The sequence below is a fragment of the Bipolaris maydis genome, assembly GCF_028858645.1.
Source record: "Bipolaris maydis strain C4 unplaced genomic scaffold PSV08scaffold_5, whole genome shotgun sequence".
Lineage (NCBI taxonomy): Eukaryota > Fungi > Ascomycota > Dothideomycetes > Pleosporales > Pleosporaceae > Bipolaris > Bipolaris maydis.
The window spans coordinates 770071-790483 of NW_027093861.1; the positions used below are offsets into that span (position 1 = coordinate 770071).

Below are 20413 nucleotides of genomic sequence, written 5' to 3' on the forward strand. Positions count from 1 at the left end.
CTTAACGCATACACGCCGTCGCGCTCGTATGCCACTCTGCGCCCAAGTTCAAGTAGTCCACAACAGCCAAACGTCAAAATCACGTTTTGTTCCAGCCAAGCCACTCACTCTTTCATCAAGCTGTTTTGCGCCATGGCAAAGCGTCTCGTTTCGGCTAAAACACGTCAGCTCATCTATGGTGCCCTATAGACTGGTAACATAAGTCAATGCTACTAGGCGCCTCCTTTACTAAATGTGCTCTGCAGTAGATTAACTTCTGCAGTTGTGTCCTCAAGTGCGATACAATCCCATCTTTCTCGTGTATGCTGTCTTTGTCGCGAGATCTTTTCAATTCCTTCTTTCTTCACTAACGGGCAGGTCTCCCAACAACGTTTCTTTTAATTACCCATGTCTTTGAGGTCAGAACAATGTCCAGTCTCTGGTATGGCTGGTGGCCATTGCCCAGCGGAGTCAGCTGCTGCTAGCAAGAACGGAAGTCGGATGGGTCCCCGAGGATGTACATTCTCTGGATATGCCGCGCCTGGAGATGTGCATGCTGCGTTTGGAGTAAGTGCAAATCCCACGCACTCGGAAATGCCGTTGCTGATGACGATAGATACCGCAACATGCCAACGTCGAAGAGTTCCTTCGGCAAAGGTGGGCATACCTTTAATTCGAGCTAGCATGCGTTTGCTAACCAATCTAGGGAACGTAAGGCGATCAACGAGCTGATCTATTCTAACGTGCCTTCAATGGCCGAGATCAAAGAGATTCAAAATGCCAAGGGCGTCAAGAGTCTCGACACCCTCAACATGGATGAACGAGATCTACTGGCAATTGCGCTTGGTGCACCCGCTCGTCAAGTCATACTACGAGCGGAAGAAGTCGGCCCTGCAACAGGCTGGCGAGATGGCTACTTGAGCACCGAGTATGGCTTCCAACCTCCAGACACAAGCGAGGCTCCTGGGGCCCTACGAAACTCTCCAGGAAGAGTATGGATGGATCTGTGCACAAGAATGCCTGGCTGTGTTGCTCGTGGTCGAGTGCGCGAATCAATCGCAGCGTTACCAATCATCCAAGGAACAGCCGACACAATCCCAGACAAGGCTCTATGGGCAGCTCTCGTCGCCCTTGGTATGCTTTGCTCTATCTACCGGTATGAAGAGCGACATGATGGCAATGAGGGCATCAACGTAGCTGCGAAGCCTTTCAAACTGAAAGGTGTTCCCATATGCGACGACCTTGGCGACGAGGTCCAAGGCATTCCTCGCAGCATTGGTCTTCCGTATGTTCAGATTTCGATTCGAATGGGTCGGTCCATTCCCCACCTTACCTTTTTCGACCAGTCGTCTTTCAATGTCGACTACATGGATCCACTGTCGAAATACCCCTATGTCGGTCGCTTTGACAACATCAAATTGCGATGGGGCATGTTCGGTGACAGCGCTGAGAATGCGTTCCTCAAAGGTTGTGCTGATACGTCAGCGAGCTTTCAACATGGCCCTGATGCCATTGCGGCATGTCAGGAACACGTCATGAACCGTAACAACGAGGGACTTCTTCGTGAACTCATTCGCTTGAAGGAGATCTTGGAACGAATGCCCACAGCCTTCAACACCATATCCCCTAACGATAGGTCTGGCGAGAACTATGTGTCTCCTACTGAGTGGGTACGCTGGGCCAAGTTCTCGGCGCCTTTGTCCAAACGATGCCCAGCTACTTCTGGCCTACAGTTTCCTCCGTAAGTTAACCGGTTCATCTGATAGTTCTTTTTACTAAAACATCTAGGTATCTGGTCATGGATGCTTTCCTTGGTCGCAAAAAGTACAACTCATTTCTTGGCGCCGAGGGTGTACATCTTCGAGCCTGGCTACCATCAAACCTCCGTGCTTTCATTGCTTCTATTGAGTATCACTATCAGATACCGGAATACGTGAAGGCATCTGGAGACCCCAGATTGATAGGCGTGCTCGATGGCGTGGTGGAGGCATACACTGGTGAGCGAGGCTTCATGGGTGCCCATCGTTACAAAGTGTTTGGTGTAAGTATGTTCTAACCAATGCGCTGATCCAACTGACATCGAGAAGCTACTCGAGTGCGCCGGAAAGTCTGGTCGGACTGAGACAAATGGGGCTTCTGGAGCTGCTGATGCTATGAGACCCTGGGAAAAAACGCATGCGGAATTTTCCGAGGCCATGAAGGAACGTCTGGAGCCTTTCCGTGGACAACGTGATATCGAGCCACATGAGATGCGTGGCACGTTCGAAGAGTGCCGATACCGAGGCAGGATCCTAAGCAGGAACTTTGTCGACTCGGACCCCAAGCGCTCGATCGCCATGGTCACTTTGGACATCCAGGACACCGGCATCACCTTTCAGCCTGGCGACCGACTTGCTGTCATGCCAATGAATAGCTGGACAGAGTGTGCGAAGGTTGCAGCTGCGCTAGGCCTTGATACTATGCTTTCAGACCCTGTTAGTCTGGACCGTATATGGACACGATATGCTGCGCACATGGGCGCCATCTCGCATACAGATAAGCCCCAGCTCACTGTCATTGATATCCTACGGAAAGGTCATCTTGCGCCGATAACCAAGAAGCTTGCTACAAAGCTACACACCCTGCTACGAGCGTCATCGCATGTCGTGTTGCAGGTCCTAGCCACAGACGAATGGCCTGTACGAGCCTCACTCGGTGACTTACTTCAAGAAGCTGTGAAAGACACTTCACCACGTATCTGGGACCAAGCATTCGACCTCTCTGGCAATCTGGCCTGGTTGACAGATCTCATTTCTGTCGAGGTACCACGCACTTACAGTATCTCCAACTACTCTGACGAACTTCTCCCCAGCACCGTAGACCTGGTATGTGTTTTTTCCTTGGGATGACATCAGAAATTGACATATATAGACAATATCTCGTTCGGAGTATGACCTCTGCCCTTTGTTCGCGGGCACTGAAAAACATGTGCGAAACGGCGTTAGCAGTGGTTTCCTAAACCCGCCAGTAGCGGAAGAGATGGACGTACTCGACGACGAGGAGATATTGATTGGCGTCTCGAGACCTTTCTCATTTCAACTGCCACATGACGATACTTCGCCTGTTGCGCTCTTTGCGGGTGGTAGCGGTGTGGCACCTTTCCGCAGCTTTTGGCAAGCTCGTTGCGGTCAAGCATGGGGGAAAACTGTCTTGTATCTCGGTGTGCAGTCCCGGCAGAAGTTCTGTTACGAATCTGAGCTTCGACAGTATGTCAACGAGGGACTGATGGAGGTGCATACGGCATTTTCGCGCGACACGAATGGTCTAGTCTACGATCCTGTTTCCAGAGATCTTGTGGAAAGGGAAATGCCTTCAAGGTATATTGACGGGCTGATTGTGGAGCAAGGGCAGTCTGTATGTGATCTTGTTATGTCAAAGGTAAGTTCTTTGCTCCCAATCCCTGGAATATTCGCTAAAGCGCTTGGGTCACAGAAGCAAGGCGGCATTGGTGGGTACCTTTACGTATGCGGCTCAGTCGGAGTATTTGATTCAGTGATGTCTGGCATTCGCCAAGCACTCTACAATCATCGATCGCCCACTATGGAAACTGTAGAGACCATATTGAACACTGCATTTGCCGAGCGACGCTTTATGCTCGACGTCTTTATGACCCCGAGACCTCTACCTTGCAACCAACCTACGATCTCGCTTTCTCAGCTGGCTGTTCACACTGGCCATGTGAAAGATTCGCGCGTATGGATTGGAGTGCATGGTAAAGTGTATGACGTGTAAGTATACAACCCACTAACCCAATGGCTCACACATGCTAACACCATCCCAGCACCGACTTTTGCACAATGCACCCAGGCGGTACCAATATCATCAAATCCAACGGGGGTGTAGACTGCACCAAGTCTTTCGATCTCCTGGCCCATACCAACAATCCCGAGGTCTCGTCCCTCCTGACCAAGTACTACATTGGAGAATTGACCCCGAAGCCCGCTTTTCAATCTGAGGAGATTGGCATGCTTTATGATCTATGGAAGGGTTATCTTCGTGTCGCAACTGAACAAGTAGTCGCGGCGAGCTTCGAGGTTGGTATGATCACAGAGTCCTCGCTCGTGTGGTTCCAAGGTGACCTTTTCAACATGGGAGGTGTACGCAGATTCTACCACTACCAGTCGCGCCTATTGGAGGGTGGTTTTTCCACTCTCTTTGGGGCGAAACTGCAAGAACTCTACCTCAAGATCTCATTCACTCTCGCCAATGTTTCTTCTGCCAACACCAAGCTATCCGACGTTCTTGGTGTCATCGCCCGTGCCAAAAGCTCCCATGATGCTGTCACGGCGTCCAATGAGATTTCTCAAATCGGCCAATTCACATGCGACAGCGAATCTGCTCGTCATCATGAGAAAGGCATCATTGCGTATGCGCAGCGGTCTGTCAAATACGACATGGAGTTTCTCGAAGCTATCAGGGAAGAAGCGTGCACCGGTATGGATGCTTTTGACAGTATTATGGAACTCGATGCTTCATCCAACTCCGAACGTGTCACTGCACTTTCCACATTTCTCATGCAGGTACTCGAAAGGATGGCAAATCGCCTTGAAGGCTTCTACGCCAAGCTCGCCCGTCACTCCGTGTTCCAACCCGAGATGGAGAGAAACCCGGCTCGTGCTCGATGGAACATTCTGAAGCGAAAGGTTTGGGACGGATCCTTTTTCATTCTAGCCCGCGAAGCATCCATTCAGCCGACTATTAGATATCCCACCAACGGCGTCGATTTCGATCGTGTCGTATCGCAAATCGAGATGAGTCTGAGCAAATCTTCACCTATGACGCCACGAATCATGGGGCTCAACGAGCAGCATGCCGCTCGCGCGATGAGCACTGCCAGCGGTACCCCTGCGTACGAAGTGCACACGCAAAGTAACGCTCTGAAGGCGATGTCGACTTTCATTGACTCCAACAAAAAGGCCATTCGGCGTCTGAGTAAACTACCACAGGCTATCGATTTACAACAATTGATGCAAACTTATGGATCGTTACCACAAGGCAATCACACTCTACCAACACCGCCGTCAAGTCGATCGCCATCAATGTCATCATCAACAAGGTTTCCAATGGGACGCCGGAGATCCAGGACGGTCAACGACATGCCGCAGCTGTTGCAGCGCCGTACCACCGGTGTGTCTGACTTGACACGCTCAAACTTAGGTGCATCAGCCCATCCGTCACCAACTGCCACCATGTCAGCATTAATGACCAAGATGAACACTCGCACGAAATCCATCACCTCACCAATTCATCGTAGTCCCGATCATTATGATCAGGATCGAGCGCGGTCAGTGCAAGCGTTGTCTCTGCAGAGACCGGATAGAATGGTTGGTACAGGAAATGCAGGTTCTGAATACGGAGGTAGTACTCGTATGGATAGCCCACATATGCGCTCGAAGAGTACCACTGGTAATCTCAGGGCTTTTCGGCTGCAAGCAAGTACTATGGCTGGGGGCATGAACCGGAGAAGCGATATGGGGCGAACTTGAACAGACTTTATGTTTCTGTAACTACTTGAAGATATCCAATCAAACTTTTTTTTTTAGACAAAAAAAAACTGTACATGTTGTTGATGTATACGTGAGATAGAACATAAGAATCTCTAGAGAGGAGACGTATATTGGCATGAATGAGAGCTTGATTATTTAGTAGCAATGACAATCCTAGCTGTACGTAGAGTGGGTACGTAGCTACTAGCTAGTGTAATTGCAAAAGTACATCGTCCTAGTGTGGCAGCAATTAGCAGAGCGCCTTCTATCGGTCTCCTGGATATCGACGTAAAGTTTTTCTCCGCTTTAGTTCTGCCTAATTTGCTAAGCTAAAGAGAATTTGAACACCTTAATGGCCACATTTCTGTCTAGTGTCAGGCAGGCCAAGATGACGGCTCAGCGATACATTTTCAGACCGATCAGCGTCAAGGGTGGCCGGCTCGTTTCCGCTTCAAAAGAATGCAGTCTTATGGGCGAAGGGTACACTATTGGCCAGACAGTGCTCGTGCACAGGAGCCGCCTGCAAAAAGGTCTAGAGCCGCCACCGGGTTCGCTTGACTGTCAAACGGTTAAACGAGATTAGAGATGGACCTGTCTTGCTGACTGCAGCATGGCTCATCTGATGAATTGTTCATTCCGATTGTAGTGCAAGCCATCGACATCAAAACGTTGCCCACATGTTCCGATCGCATTGCCATAGAGGTCACGTTCTGTGAAAAATGAGCAAGCAATATGGGAATATAATCCAAGCTCTTACTAGTCAAACTATTAGCCGGTTCAAGAGAAAGAGAAGGTTGTTCTACACTAGACTGATACTATCCTCCGGGTCGAAAGCCGGAGCTTTTGTTCAATATACCAAAGTATCTTAGATATGTGCTTTAGATGAATCATTAGTCCTCAGTCAAGATGTTGAAGCCATTGGCTGCTCTTCGCTGTCTCTCTGTGCAACGCATTGTCTGCCTCTTCTGGATTTGTGATGGCTGCGAAGTATATCAAGTCTTGCAAAGTTAGTTCCGCATCCCCACTTCCTGCCATCTGGAAGTACGCCGCCGCATGTAACTGCGCTGTTTACATTGTGAAGTTTCAGATGACGCCTGAAATCGCCCAACCTGGCGCACGTTGTGTCGCAATGTGGGCATTCCAATCGTTGACTATTGCCGTGAGTTGCAAGATGCGAATCTAAGTTGTACTTCTTGGTGAAGATTTTGTCGCAATGTGGACAAACATGTTCTCTCTTCGTCCTCTGGCGCTTGGAAACTGTCATTGGCTGCGCTGACTGAGGCTCTGCTTCTTCGGATGTTGGAGTGCCTGCTGGGTCTAAAACTGTCAACGGGTGTTGCAACTGCGAAAAAAGTTGAGGTTCATCCTCGATCGCAGCTTCGGGTTCCGGCGAGACTTCACGCATGCTTTCGCTGATCTCTTCATCTGTTGGAAAGATGTGGTGTCGCTCCGTCATGTCTGGGTGGTTCTCCTTGAGGTGTCGAGTTAATTGTGCCTACGTCGCGAACCCAATTTGAGAGCCCCTGCAATGCTCGTCTGTACAACGGGCCGGACGCTCATGTCGCTCGACATGTTTATCGCGCTCCTCTACCGTTGAGAAGCCGTCTGTGAAGTATATACAGCTGAATCTCGGGCACCTGAACAGATCACGGCCGTACATGTCTCTGAGTCGAGCCATGTTTGGATTTGAGCTGTGAGTAACACACGTCTCGATACAGCGACAGACAGCGCTCACAACATCCGCGATTTTAAGAGCATTTTCCTCGGGGCGCATGTCACCGAAATGCTTCAGTTGTTTGTCAGTCAAAACAAGTGCCAGTTGGATATCCGGAAAGCTGTTGCGATGCCTGAAATGCTGCAATACGTCTCGAGTCCGTTTAGAGGCTGATCTGGAGACTGAAGAAACATTGACAGCTGGCTTATTCCAGTATTGCTCAACCATTACTTCAAGCGACTCAATGAGGTGGTGGTAGACATTAACCTGATCAGGAGGAGCGGAGCTCATGGCTACCTCCAAATGCCGAAGCCAATAGAGAGTGGAGTACTCCAAAAATCCATACTCTCCGGCCAGAACATTCTCTTCTGAAGGGTCTTGGAGCGATGGCAAGTTCAAGTAGTCGATGCAGAGCATTGCCATCTGGAGCTCTCCAGTGGTGACGTCAAGAAAGTCACTCTTTGCTAGATACCTTGTGGCGTCTTAGATATCTATTTCATGTGTTGTAATCACTGATGACTTACGTTCTTGCAGTCATGTGAACCAACTCAATGGTCCCATCTTCGTGAACCTCGACCAGCGATTCGCAAAGGTCTTTGGGATGAACTCGAGATTGTCGCCGTTCGAACTTGACAGCTCTTTCGTCGAAGTCCACTGACCACAATGTTTGTACTTCCTGCATTTTCAACGATCGCTTTGCGCAGACAAGCCAACCAAGAAGTAGCAAAGCCTCATCACGTTGGGAGGTAACAGGTTTGTCTAAAACGGTGCGCATAATCCGGGCATACCTAAGCTACCAGTCAGTCAACCGAGTCAGACGCTTAGAACTTATATCACTTACAGCTTGTCCAGGTTGTTCAGATCAGTTTCAAATGTCTCCATTTCGCGGTCCAGGTTTTCTTGCGAGCTCTGGCCGTAGAGATTGATCCAAACAAGATGAGCAAAGAGGAAGACGCCTTGACGTTTTTGTTAGTAGTAAGGCAAGTATATTGTTTGAGGTAGACATACCTGCAGCTGCTGCAGAAACGCGTTGAGCGATCTCGTGCGCGTAGTCTTCTTTGATTTCAAATTTCGGAACCAGTCTTTCGGCCTGTGCTTTGCAGAAAGCTTCAATGTCTTCTTCGTTATTGCCTGTGTCCGCTGTAATACTAGGAAGATCGCGATAGTCCTATCGGGCGCTGTCGTGTTGGCTGACGAACACACAATGAATTGCCTCGCGAACCTCTGGACGACCGTTCTCGATTAGGTCTCGAAACCAGCTCACAATTTCCCCTCTTTCCTTTCTTGAACAGCATTCATCCAAGCCGTCAAGCACGATGTAGGCAGACTCACAATTGCCTAAAGCGAACTTCAACAATTCTTCAACGCCGGAGCGAGAAGTCAGCACAGCGCGTCCACTGCTGCAGCATTTGCTATAAAAGTAGTCGAGAATGTGAGGGTTTCTTTCAAGGATTTGGGAAAGCAGAGTACGAGCCATGGAAAGGAAGTTGTTACGATCGCTATCCTCTTGCTTGAAGTAGAAGAACAAGACTGTAGGGCTTGGCTCAAGCTTTCTTGCTTCTTCTACAACAAGGGATGCAAGCACCGTCTTGCCTAAAAGCGCATTGTAAATCATTGTTTAATAAAAGGCAATGGCCAGCTCACCAGAACCAGGTTTTCCATTCAGCCACAACAACTTTGGGATAGCCACTGTATCGGAGTGTTGGTCGAACCACTCTTGAAAGGCCAGATCGTCTAATAACCACATGCAGGTCCCTGGATATGCAATGCGAATACGCTTCAGGTACTCTTGTTCATTTTCCATGTCGGTAGGCTTAATCCATGCATAGACTGCATGTTTGCGAGCCAAGTTTTCTCTATCAGCTGCATCATTCAGTGCTTCCTCTTCATGTACGGAATTGATTTCAAATGAGTCAAATTGATCTAAACCTGCCCGGTCATTAACAAGCTTGCGGCGAGACATCATGCGAGATATGATGGTCGTGAGTCTAGATTTTTGCCGCTTCCATGTTGTAGGAAAAAGCTCTGTCCAGACTAGTCGCTATTAACATAAAGCCAAGATCAAATGATGGGGCTGTCTTACGACGCTGTTGGAAGTAGATGATGAGCCATCGATTGACTTGGATGATGTCACTGTATGCGGCAATTAAGATCTTGGTCAGGCTTGGCTCAACCTGGAACAACTCTTTGTACATGGACGAAAAGGGTTGAGCTCTTCCAATCTGTCCATAAATGTCGAGAATACTATTGAAAGCGTCTGGGTAGGTGTTTGTTGACTTTTCTTTGGATCAGTCATACCCTCTGACTGAATGAAACGAACATACCTCGAGTAAGAATTTTAAGGGTCCCTTGAAGGATTCGGTCAGTTAGGCGTTTACTCTGCTGAAAGAACACCACTTACCCAGATGAAGCCCATGATTTCCTGAACTCTGGGTAGTGTTGCGACAAGCTCGGCAAACTCGCCGAATCTCTCGAGAAACGGGCCCAGACGGGCAAGGCCTTGTTGGCGACCCGCTGCGTGCTGCATATGTTGTAAATTGACGACGTATTGCTTGAGGATATTCACAGTTGTGGCAGGAAATCTTTTTCCATTTCTCCTGTTTAAGATATCTGTAAACCCTGTGAGGCATGCTTCCATTAAAGATTGCAACCGCTCCGCGTCCTGGAGATGTTCGTCAAAGCCGAGTTGTCCAACCCCGTTGTCAAGCAAAATTGGTGGTAAACCTTCTTTGCGTAATCTCTTGAGCGTTTCGGCAATTTGTGCTGCATCAAGAGTAATTTCTTCCCCTGGCATATCCAGTAAATCAGCGGAAGTGCGATCCCGTTTGAACATTCGATCCAAGACTCCAAAGAACTCTTTAGTGTAAAAGTTTCTTTGAAATTGTATTTTCAAGTCGCCATTCGTTGGTATGGTGGATTGAACATGATCGTAGAGCTGAGCATGCATGCGTACCACGGCGTCCTTCACTTTTTGCCCACGGAAGAAGCGTGGAATGTCCCTGCCCGATGGTCCATCGGCCATGCGAGCATTTCTATAGTCGTTGACTCCCTGTGGGCCTTGTATGTCACAGGCTGCAACTTCAGACATGATGCATCCTAGCGACCATATGTCACAGTCTCGAGTGTATTTAGATTGGCGGGGGGGGGGGGGGGGGGGGGGGGCGGCGTAGAAGCCAGTAACGTGATTGTTCGGGATGCCGGTCATGTCGGTATCGCCGGGCAATGCTACAGGCCTCAGTTCCAGCAGGCCAAAATCTGCAATCTTTAGCTTCCTCTTCACTATCAGAATGTTTGCGGGTTTCAAGTCCTGATGGTAGGCGATCTTGGTGTCTTTGTAAAGGTTGTGGAGCATGCTCAGTCCTTCAGCAATGCCCTGCATCTGCGTCCAGAGCTCTTGGGGCTCAAACGTGTCACTTGGGTCTTTAAGGTAATCGTGAAGTGATTGCTCCGCTTCCTCCTGGAGGATGAAAAAGTAACTGCCATGCCAATACGCTCCCAAAGCCGGCATAAGGTGCGGGTGGTCTTTCTCCTTGGAAAGTCTCTGGAGATTGTACCATTCTTTTGCGGCTGATCTGTGCATGCCATGCTTGAATATCTTCCGAGCAAATCTTGTGATATGCTGCACAAGTTAGAAAACACATGCAGTCATCTTTGGGGAATCTTACTGTTCCGAAGTCTCGTGACCGATATTCGTCATATTGGAACTCGAAGCATCGGACTTGTGCAAATGTTCCCTCCCCCTTGAGCTCTGCATCCTCTTTGATTGGCAACAGCTCCCTTGCTGGAATGGATATAATGTCTGATGCGGGTCGAAGTGTGCGTACTAGAAAGCTGTATTGGTGGTGCAGTGTCTTTCTTTGTACCAACTCCAGGTCAAGTATCCGCTCGCGACGAAGGCTGTCGAAGTCAGCGTCGCAAAGATACTTTGTTCCTTCCAGCTTCAGTTCGTACTTTTGGAACTTTTGGATGAGACCTGGGCGGCGGATATAGACGAGAAGTGCGTAGATAAGAGAATACTCTTCCCTCAGCTCCTGGTCCCTAAGCTTGTTGAAACAGTCGGAACGATAATCTACTGGCCCACCGTCTTTTGTGCAACGCGGACAGGGGCAGAGAAACAGTGATCCTGTTGTCAAACCATGGGGCTTGGCTTAGAACAAGGCTTTGATCTTATGCAAAGGGATATAAAAAGAGGCACTACCGGAAGGAAGACATTCGCTGACAGGCCTCACCTCACTATGTTCTAGGTAGTCGAGGGCAACGGTGCATGGATGGCCTGCATCCATGGTAGTCAGCCTGGATGAGGTCTACGGGTGCTGAGCGATGCTGGGTGACGTGTTGGCCAGATGTGGTTTCGCTGGACAAGGAAGAGCCGCGAGAGACAAAGAAGCTACCGTGGTTGTGATCACCGGTCAACTGGCGCATTTCCAATTGCTGCATTTGGCACTGATTGAAACACAAGCAACTTGTCCGATCAAAAAGAAGCTGCTTGGGTGGGATTGCTTGACATGCTTTTGCCAGATGGACTTTGGCGTGTGCGAGCAATACCATTGAGTAGCAAGCGCGCACATGTCTAGGCGCCAGCGGCTAGAGATGGACCAATCACCCATTAGTCTACTCGGCGGAGTGAGAAATGGCGTTGTTCGAGAAGGCCAGGCGAGGGGGTGGAGGCTATGTAGGCATGTACTATGCCAGGGTAGGCGAAACCTTGGGTAGCTTACAAGGCAGACACCACATTCGTCCACTAAGACGACGGCTCCGCCCACGCTTGTGCTAGTTTCAACGTTGACAAAGTGGCAAGATTTAACGACTACTTGCTGCTGAGCCGTAATTTTGAAGCTGACAGCAGCCTTCGGGGCCAGACGCAAGTTGCGAGCTGCGAGAGCCCAACCAATCCAATCATGACGCCATCTCAACAACCAGTCCCAGTCCCTCCCTCGTGAATGAAGTGCTGGAGCTCGGTATACGAGCACCATGACCTGGGCAATGACAACTCTCTGTCGTTGCTGAGCCGCTATATAATTACGATGGCTTTGTGTGAGCCTCAGGACCCGAAAGGTGAGTGCTGATGCGCTGGGATTACATCTATGAGGCGTACGGCGTATGTGTCGATTCGCAGGTAACTGATGCTCAACTCAAGATTTGCCTGAATCACGGCTTAGCAGTTTCCTCCAAATGCCTTAACTCTCTTCACTGGTGGCTAATTTTCTTTGAGAATTGCGCACTCTCCTCACTGAAACATGCGTGATTGGCTGCCTTGTCATCTCCAGCTCGATACAGAAGACGGGCTGGCGCCTGCACCGTGTGGATATTACCCGGCGTTAGCGTCTTGGTAGATTGGGTCCAGATCGCTCTAACAAGACTCTGGTTCAGCAACTGAACCAATCGTTGTCATTTCTGGCTCGCGATCCCTTGATTCTGGGGGATTTTGGGGGATGTGTAGACCACGAGCTGCATTTCCTGCTCCACTTCTACCCCCGAGTTGCTGAGCCGTAATGTTGCCTGGCAGGGGCACATTTGGCCTCTTCCATGTGACACAATTATCCGAGTTAGCAGCAGCTTTTGGGCTTATCATGCCTCAGGCCTTGCTTCCCTCTCAGGTTTGCGTGAAACCGAAAGGGGATTCTTCGGGGTAGGTACAATACCACGCCGTTGCTAGAGACCTAGGTGTTAATGTCGCACATAATCTGGAATAGCTGAAATTCAATGTGAACAAAGTCCATGAGCGATAGCCAACTAGTAAAAAGACGCGTTTGAGCGCTATGCACTGGGGCGTGTGAATGTCTGGGGCTATAATTTATCCTGCCACTTCAGGCTACGTCAATCGGATCAGACGTCGACCCTCGCATTGCGCGTCGTCTCCAGATAACCCAGAGCATGACAGCCGACCCAGAGAATGCGCAAGTCATGATGACATACACCCACAAGTTGGATGCAACAGTCAAAGCATTTTCACGCTCAGAATACACCAAAAAGTTGGACCCAAACAATGTCTAGCCATCAATTAGTCGCACCAAGTGACCAGTTTGTGAGTGTGCAACCAACTTACCGCGAGGAAGGTTGCAGGTAAAAATATCGCAGAGATTAATGCGATTGCCATCATGGACCTTGTGTCTTTCGTAGACTGTTCTGTAAGCCGTTTGATGAATCCGTTTTCTTTGATGCCTTGTTCTGTCAATCTTTGCATCTCATGGTTAATGTGCTTGCTTGCTTCGTTCGATCGGAAGTCTTGGATGCCCTGGACCTGTGCGTGAATGATTTCAGCAACGTCCTAGTCAACGTGCAGACAAATGCTCACAAGTTGACCGATTCCGCCAGACCTCGCAATTAGCGTTTCAATCCTAGCCAGACTCATCTCTTGTCCGTACACGTATCCGTCTAATCGAGCTTGCATCTCGCCCAGGCCGATTTGCAAACTCGGTGATGACATCGTCTTCAGGTCGGATATTCCACCTTTTAGTTGACGTCCTAGTCGAATGTTCATCTTCAGTATATGGGCCAGTCGCAGCAGCTTGTCGGTCAGGATATGTAGCTTCCTGAGGTCTGAAAAGTCGGCTTGCACGTCGCCTTCATCATGGAGCTCTTTGACATTGGTGAAGAAGCCTCGATCAACCTGAACCACCGGTCAACCCCGTCCCCGCTTATGAGTGCCTATACCCACGATTTTGGAGAATTCATCTTCAAGATACATCAAATACTCACGCCAATCCTCAGATAATTGAACGAGCAACATTGAATGCTGCAAAACCTGACTTGTAGGCGAGCGATTGTCAAGGCACTCGAGGTTATGCCTTAGCCGATCTTTGAGATGGTTCGGGGCTTGCAAGAATACCCACCGACACTGTTGATCCGAAGACGAAAAGTGTTGATAGACACCAACCTCTCTAATCGAAAATGGGTCCGATGGATAGCGTCGGCCGTGTTTTGCGACATACTTGATGTTGTATCCGACATCTTACACATAGCTTAGCGACAAGTCTCAAGTTGAATGCCAGGGGAAATACAGTAGCTGCAGTCTCGGCCTGATATGGAGTCATGGCTGAAATCATGTCGCTCAGACATGTGCATGAATAGCGAACTGAACCCTTCTTCCACAGGTCCTGTCTTTTCGCAAAACAAGCGGACTACATGCAAAAAATCAGGGTGAACAGCCATTCGCGTGAAGAGCTGTCGAAAATGCTCCTCACTAATGCAAAGCCGACTCCACGTGTAGCTTTGATCGATGAAACTGTGCTTGATGATCAGCTTTGGCCTGCCTCATCCAAGAAGCATTTACTAGTACTGACACGAGTGATGTCGTAGAACCAAGCCCTAAGACTGCATTTAAGCTTTTGGTGCTTCCGATCTGCTCCGTCAACACTTTGTGCCCGCCATCTGTTCATCCGTTAATCGGACTCTGGTTGGTATACAAGATAGGGTGACTTGCCATCGTGTGGTACGCCGATGGCTGTGAATTCAAATGTCGAATCGTCATTGGCGACAAACAGCTGTTTGCTCAGCTGGCTTAGCCTGGCATCGTGGCGAGACGCGTCCGAGTCAAGCGAGGCAAGACCAAGATTTTGAGGGTACCTCTCCCCACCGTAGTTATCATCTGCTTGTAATGGACACATGTTTTTCGATGCTACTAGGTCATCTGTACACCGTTGCTTTATAGACGGCAAGCTTGTACGTATACTAGTTCACCGGTGGTCTGTACTAGCCGCTCTGTCGCAGTCCAGGTGCTAGGCTGAACCAAGAGATTCTGGCTGTCTAACCCGCCCCACCCCCAAAACTCTGCCTGGATGCGCACTGCAACAGATGAAAGACCAATATGTAATTGAAGCTAACTAGAGGCTTGAGAGGTCGAGGGCGCTTCCACGCTGCGCTAGTGAAGCTCGAGTTCCTCGCCTAGCTGCTTGCCCTCTGGACGGCATCTTTACGTGCTACTACTACTACTACTATTGTTGTTTCCCCAGTTGCTTTGCCATTAGCCAAGTGCCTGCCTGAACTTTCTTTGCAAGTCTACGAGCTCATCCTGTTCACGTTAACAGAGCTGCCACACACGACATATCGCTGAAATCCCCTACACGAGTGAGCTCTCGTGGAACCTTGATTTTCCATTTCTCTCCTTCGTCGGGTACCTGTCGGGCATCCATCAGCAGCGCTTGTGCATTGGTTCCAGGAAGCACATGCATACCACGATTTCATAAGAAGAAGCTCCAAACATTGATGTCAGGAAATCCACCAAGACATCATACTCTACTGTATAGCGACTTTCGATAACCTGTATAACCATTGTGTTTTGGGTGATGTCGGACGAGAATGGCAAACGTCAACTGCGCTTGCTTTTGTGGGCTGAGCATTGCTGTTGGCGGTGCGGGCCCAACGTCGCTCAGCCTCGTACACAGGCGAGGCAGAGTCGCCCTTGGCCAAGGCCTAGAGCCAGCTGTACATGCATACTACTTCATACGTAGCACTGCCACAACGACCAAGCATCAACCAACATATGATTTTTCCGCCTCCGCCAGCCCCCCTTCCCCCTTCGTTTCATCACATTGATCTTATTGCCATATGATTACCTTACTCTAGTGACACCAAGCAAACAACAACTTCGACATGTTGTCATGCAATTAACAAGGGTAATAGAAATAGCCAGTTTGAGAAGCAGAATTGATGGATGCAGCTCTTTACAGCCGCATGGCCTTGAAACGGCCATGTCCCTCCGAAACCGATCATGCGCCTATATCACAGTACGGGCGACAACAACAACAACAACAACAACAACACCACCACCAACATCCTCGTGACGTTACACCGATCAATGAGCCGTTGTATCTACTGGGCTCGGTAAGAGTGATACAACAATTAGCCCAGAGAATCCTGCTAAGTCCTTTACAGGTTATCGATGTGAAAGCACAGGCTCAATGGGAAGAATGGGACTTTATTCGCCATAGATATTCTCTTGGACCACACCAACAAGTTGCCACGTTCGACATCTCCCCAAAAAGCGATTACTTTGAGCTCTCAATCAATGGTCACGCGTTTGCACGTCTCGACAAGGCCTTCTGTAGCGAGGCTCGCCAACTCGTCGGACTTGAAGTCAGGCTTCAGGCGTGCTTGGAGCGAAAGCATTGGGAGCAAGTTTCAACAACATGGGCACCACATGCAAGAAGTACAGTGACGTTATCAGTCGATGTAAACGTAAAGAGCTTGATGAATCACGCTGACAAAGTCGGTAATATACTCCTTGGCTCTGGAATCTTCTTGCAATCCCCTTCGCAGAATCCGAGTGCAGAGATCTACTACAACCCTCAGATTCTCCAACTCGATGGATTCCATGAGAAAGCTGACGAAACAATGACCGAGGTAGAGGATATGCCAACGCCTGCTGCCGTTACAGATCAAGTAGCTCAGAGTAATCGAAAGTCTCCCCAAAACCCCCAAGACCACGTTAACCAGATTCTTGATTCGCTTTCCCACAAAGACATCCTGCACGAGATCTGTACCGATACTAAGCGCATCAAGAGCACACTTATGCAGTAAGTAGCACTAAACTTGAGGCACGTAAATGTAAATTGACTCATATCCTAGGCACCAAATGATGGCGTTAGACTTCATTGAACGGCGAGAAAGCGGTAGTCCTTCGACAGAGTTTACCTTTTGGAGAGAGAGGCGCAGAAACGGTGAAACCTGGTATGTTTCCATGGTACATGTAGCTGAAGAAATGTTGAACTGACTGTCTTTTAGTTTTCAGAATGTACTGACAAAGTTCGAAGCCCTCAAGCGCTGCGAGGCTAGGGGCGGTATCCTTGCAGATGACATGGGACTGGGCAAGTCATTGACCATGTTATCGGCTATTGCCAAAACTCTTCAAGATGCCGAGAGCTTTGCCTCGGCCTCGACAGCGAATGCGACAGGCTCATCAACCGTCCGGAAGCCCTCACGAGCGACCTTGATCGTCGTTCCGTCTACAAGTAAATGCACTCTGAGCTAGGCCCCAGCGTTATTCGAATAACAAAAGCTGACTTTGATAGCTTTGATCGATAATTGGGTCGATGAGATCCGCACGTAAGCTCTTTAGCTCTGTGTTGTGTGTCAATCTGTTAATGCTCCTAGACACACCTATCCACACAAAGTGACGTTCCACAAACACATCAGTACGGAACGACATGCAGAAGCACACCTCCTTTTTGAGAAAGACGTCATTTTCACCACATATGCCACCGCCTTGGAAGACACCAAGAAAAGTCCGTCACCCTTATCAAGTGTTCACTGGTTTCGGATCGTGCTGGATGAAGGTAAATCTTATGTGATCAAAGCATCTCTTTGTTCACTAACCAGCTATCGTATAGCTCATAAGATACGGAATCAAAAGACCAAGTTGTTCAAGGCAATTCAAGAGCTTCCGGCGCATCGTCGTTGGTGTCTTACTGGAACGCCCATCCAGAATCGTCTCGAAGATTTGGGTAGCCTTGTTGCCTTCCTCCGCCTCACGGAGCTGTCACGCATATCGATTTTCCGCACCTACATTATTACGCCAACGCTCAGTCACCGGAAAAATCAGTTTGGGAATTTGCAGATATTACTCAGAACCATCTGTCTCCGGCGAACACGAGAAATTCTCGACCTGCCTCAGCCCATAGCCTCCCCGCGGTTGATCCATTTATCAGATCAGGAGCGCCATCAGTATGACAGCCTATACGAGCATTATAAAAAACAGGTTCAGATGGCTGTTAGTAGCAATGGAAGATACGCGTCGACTACTATTCAGTCCATCCACGAACTGCGACTCTTCTGTAACAATGGACTTAGGGGAACACAAGATGAACTCCATGGATCAGACGATGAGAGGCTCTCTTATCTGCTGCACCTTGAAAGAAACGCATGTGCTAATTGTGGGATCAGCATCTTTTGCATCGACACAGAGGAGGGCCGGGATCGAGGTATGTTTATCCGGCCATGCAGCCATCTTGTTTGTCACAGCTGCTGGCCACGGTGTTTGGAGAAAAGGCAAGGAACGCGTTGTCTGCTTTGTGCAAAGGGCCATGCCCCACCAGACTTTACTACCCATATCAGTACCACAGGACTTCCCAATGCGGCCAACAAAGTTGCGCTCCCTTATCCATCCAAACTGTTGGCTCTGCTCGACGACATAAAACAATCACTTGGCGAAAAGTGGTCAGTTTCCTCAAGCTGCGGTCCAGAGACAGGGTTTAACGGAATCATTAGCATTGTATTCTCTGCCTGGAAGAAAACTTTGGACCTTGCGGCTGAGCTTTTCACTGGAGCTGGCTTAAAGCATGACATGATTCAAGGAAGTCTAAGTTCGAAACAGAGGTTAAAAGTCCTGAAAACTTTTAAATCTCTCATGGGGCCTAACATCATCTTCATGACACTAGGGACAGGGGCCGAAGGGTTTGTACCCATGTATCCGCCGGAAAATAGCGCTGTGAGTATTGACGGACTTAGGTTAAATTTGACGATTGCGACACGCATATATCTGCTAGAACCGCAATGGAACCCCTTTGTGGAGCTGCAGGCAATGGCAAGAGCGCAGCGAATCGGACAGACCAAGCAAGTCGTCTGCGTACGATATGTGACAGAACGGACGATTGAGCAAGTGAGAGAGACTCGATTACAACCAGCTCTCGGTGATTACTTACACTATAATAGAATGATGTCCTGAATCGTCAGATAACGAAGACGAGACTAGCTGGTGGAGGTTTTAAAACTCAGAATATAAGTGATTCCCTTGTAAGATAGCGATATTCAGATACTCAAAGGTTTATACTAATAGTTAGTAGCACTTCTTTAATATTCGTTATTAAGAAAGACGTTAGCTAATAGATAAGTAAGAAGAGATATCTAAAAAATTTACTAATTAATTTATAAATAATAAATATATCGCTTGACTTTTATCCCTCTATTTACTATATAGCGTATTAGATTAATTATCTTAGAAAAGAATAGTAGGCTATACTCTAACCTACTAGAATTAAGTATTAAAAAAATTAACTTTAACGTAGTTTATAAGCGAGCGGGCCACCTAAGCGAGTAGGCTACTTATTATAAGTAATAAGAAGAATTCTCTCTTTAACGAAGGGATGGGAGGCAAGAAGCCTATAGAACGTCTACGTTAGAAGGTAATAATTAACGCAGGGCGTAGATTACGTAACTTAGTATCTTACTAAGATAAGACATTTAGAGATACTAAGTCCTCTAAAGATATTAAGATATCTAGAGATACTAATAATATCTAAGATACTAGTAGCTTAGCTAGATACTAGGACTAAAGTAATAAAGATATAAGGATAGATAGATTTTATTATTTACTCTAATTATAATTAAATTAAATTATACTTTCTTACTAGTATCTTTACTTAATAAGATTATTATTTATTAGTCTATAGTAATATAGATTAAGTTATCTAACCTTTTATTATCTTTCTATCTAAGTACTCTACTTTACTATCTTACTAGATAAACTTTATAAAATACTAATATAAGACTTATTAGCTATAGTAGTAGACTTAATTAGAGTAGTATAAACCTAAACTTTATATAATACTTTAACTACTTATAAATTTAGTAGACTTAGAAAGATTAATATTAAGATACCTAATTAAGATTTAAAAATATCTTATAACTAGGCTTAGTTATAAGTAAATACTAGTAAACTAGTCTAGAGTTCTAGACTAGTACCTACTTTAGTAATTAATAATAAGATACTAACTCTAAGTAATAATAAGTTAGATAATAACGTATATAACTTATAAGAGATATAGAATCTTAGGCACTAAGCTATAATCTATATATAGTAGATAGCTAAGATATAAGTAATAATTAATTAGCTTATAAGTTAACTAATAGCTATACTAAATAAAAAGCCTATTAAGAAACTTAAGATAGCAACCTTAAATAAATATAATAGTAAGTAAGAAGAGTTATAGATGTTTCTTACTAATATTAAGTTATACTATAGCTATAATAATATACTAAATAATAAAGAAAAGATACTTATAGCTAATACTTATATAAAGAGAAAAGTAGTAAGCTAGATATAACTTTATATAGAACACTTTTTAATAAATATTAATAATAAAAGAATAAAAAATAAGATATATACTTTATTTAGTAGTTAGACTAACTTTAAAAAAAAATTAAAATATATCTTTAAAGAAGTAAATATAGAAAGCTAAGTAAAGAAGGCTATATCTTA

At 47.2% G+C, this 20413-nt stretch overlaps 5 protein-coding genes across 5 annotated transcripts; 2 read left to right on the forward strand and 3 right to left on the reverse strand.

The window, feature by feature from the left end:
* Positions 1-387: 387 nt before the first annotated feature.
* PSV08DRAFT_177705 (uncharacterized protein) lies at positions 388-5504 on the forward strand (the record flags this gene model as incomplete). The annotated part of the gene is made up of 8 exons (XM_066091883.1): positions 388-546; positions 596-636; positions 686-1720; positions 1768-2020; positions 2067-2843; positions 2890-3396; positions 3451-3746; positions 3800-5504. 8 exons carry the CDS (start codon positions 388-390, stop codon positions 5502-5504), a joined length of 4773 nt encoding a protein of 1590 aa, XP_065949308.1.
* A 901-nt stretch (positions 5505-6405) lies between these two features.
* Positions 6406-11686, reverse strand: PSV08DRAFT_408868 (uncharacterized protein; the record flags this gene model as incomplete). The annotated part of the gene is made up of 11 exons (XM_066093810.1): positions 11417-11686; positions 10884-11365; positions 9620-10837; positions 9302-9494; positions 8863-9252; positions 8420-8811; positions 8227-8386; positions 8060-8174; positions 7743-8006; positions 7075-7690; positions 6406-6999 (listed from the first exon to the last, which is right to left on the reverse strand). The coding sequence occupies exons 1-11, from the start codon at positions 11499-11501 to the stop codon at positions 6406-6408; spliced, it is 4509 nt and encodes a 1502-aa protein (XP_065949309.1). The 5' UTR covers positions 11502-11686.
* A 1279-nt stretch (positions 11687-12965) lies between these two features.
* Positions 12966-14829, reverse strand: PSV08DRAFT_408869 (uncharacterized protein). Its single transcript, XM_066093811.1, has 7 exons — positions 14642-14829; positions 14502-14589; positions 14220-14443; positions 13877-14169; positions 13514-13828; positions 13265-13459; positions 12966-13208 (listed from the first exon to the last, which is right to left on the reverse strand). The coding sequence occupies exons 1-7, from the start codon at positions 14823-14825 to the stop codon at positions 13026-13028; spliced, it is 1482 nt and encodes a 493-aa protein (XP_065949310.1). The 5' UTR covers positions 14826-14829; the 3' UTR covers positions 12966-13025.
* Positions 14830-15015: 186 nt separating this feature from the next.
* Positions 15016-15535, reverse strand: PSV08DRAFT_286975 (uncharacterized protein). The gene is made up of 3 exons (XM_014221101.2): positions 15392-15535; positions 15282-15335; positions 15016-15229 (listed from the first exon to the last, which is right to left on the reverse strand). Exons 1-3 carry the CDS (start codon positions 15488-15490, stop codon positions 15182-15184), a joined length of 201 nt encoding a protein of 66 aa, XP_014076576.1. The 5' UTR covers positions 15491-15535; the 3' UTR covers positions 15016-15181.
* Positions 15536-15891: 356 nt separating this feature from the next.
* On the forward strand, positions 15892-18957 carry PSV08DRAFT_388240 (SNF2 family N-terminal domain-containing protein; the record flags this gene model as incomplete). Its single annotated transcript, XM_014221102.1, has 8 exons — positions 15892-16733; positions 16786-16887; positions 16942-17155; positions 17276-17492; positions 17547-18372; positions 18424-18609; positions 18664-18814; positions 18868-18957. The coding sequence occupies 8 exons, from the start codon at positions 15892-15894 to the stop codon at positions 18955-18957; spliced, it is 2628 nt and encodes an 875-aa protein (XP_014076577.1).
* Positions 18958-20413: the final 1456 nt, after the last annotated feature.

Coding starts and splice junctions, on each gene's coding strand:
- PSV08DRAFT_286975 (XM_014221101.2), bottom strand. CDS start 15,490: ATGGTTATACAGGTTATCGAAAGTCGCTATACAGTAGAGTATGATGTC. Junction 15,336..15,391: donor CTTCTTCTTATGAAATCGTG/GTATGCATGTGC, acceptor GATGCCCGACAG/GTACCCGACGAAGGAGAGAA. Junction 15,230..15,281: donor TTCCACGAGAGCTCACTCGT/GTAGGGGATTTC, acceptor TAACGTGAACAG/GATGAGCTCGTAGACTTGCA.
- PSV08DRAFT_408869 (XM_066093811.1), bottom strand. CDS start 14,825: ATGTGTCCATTACAAGCAGATGATAACTACGGTGGGGAGAGGTACCCT. Junction 14,590..14,641: donor CATCGGCGTACCACACGATG/GCAAGTCACCCT, acceptor ACGGATGAACAG/ATGGCGGGCACAAAGTGTTG. Junction 13,829..13,876: donor AAGATGAATTCTCCAAAATC/GTGGGTATAGGC, acceptor CCGGTGGTTCAG/GTTGATCGAGGCTTCTTCAC.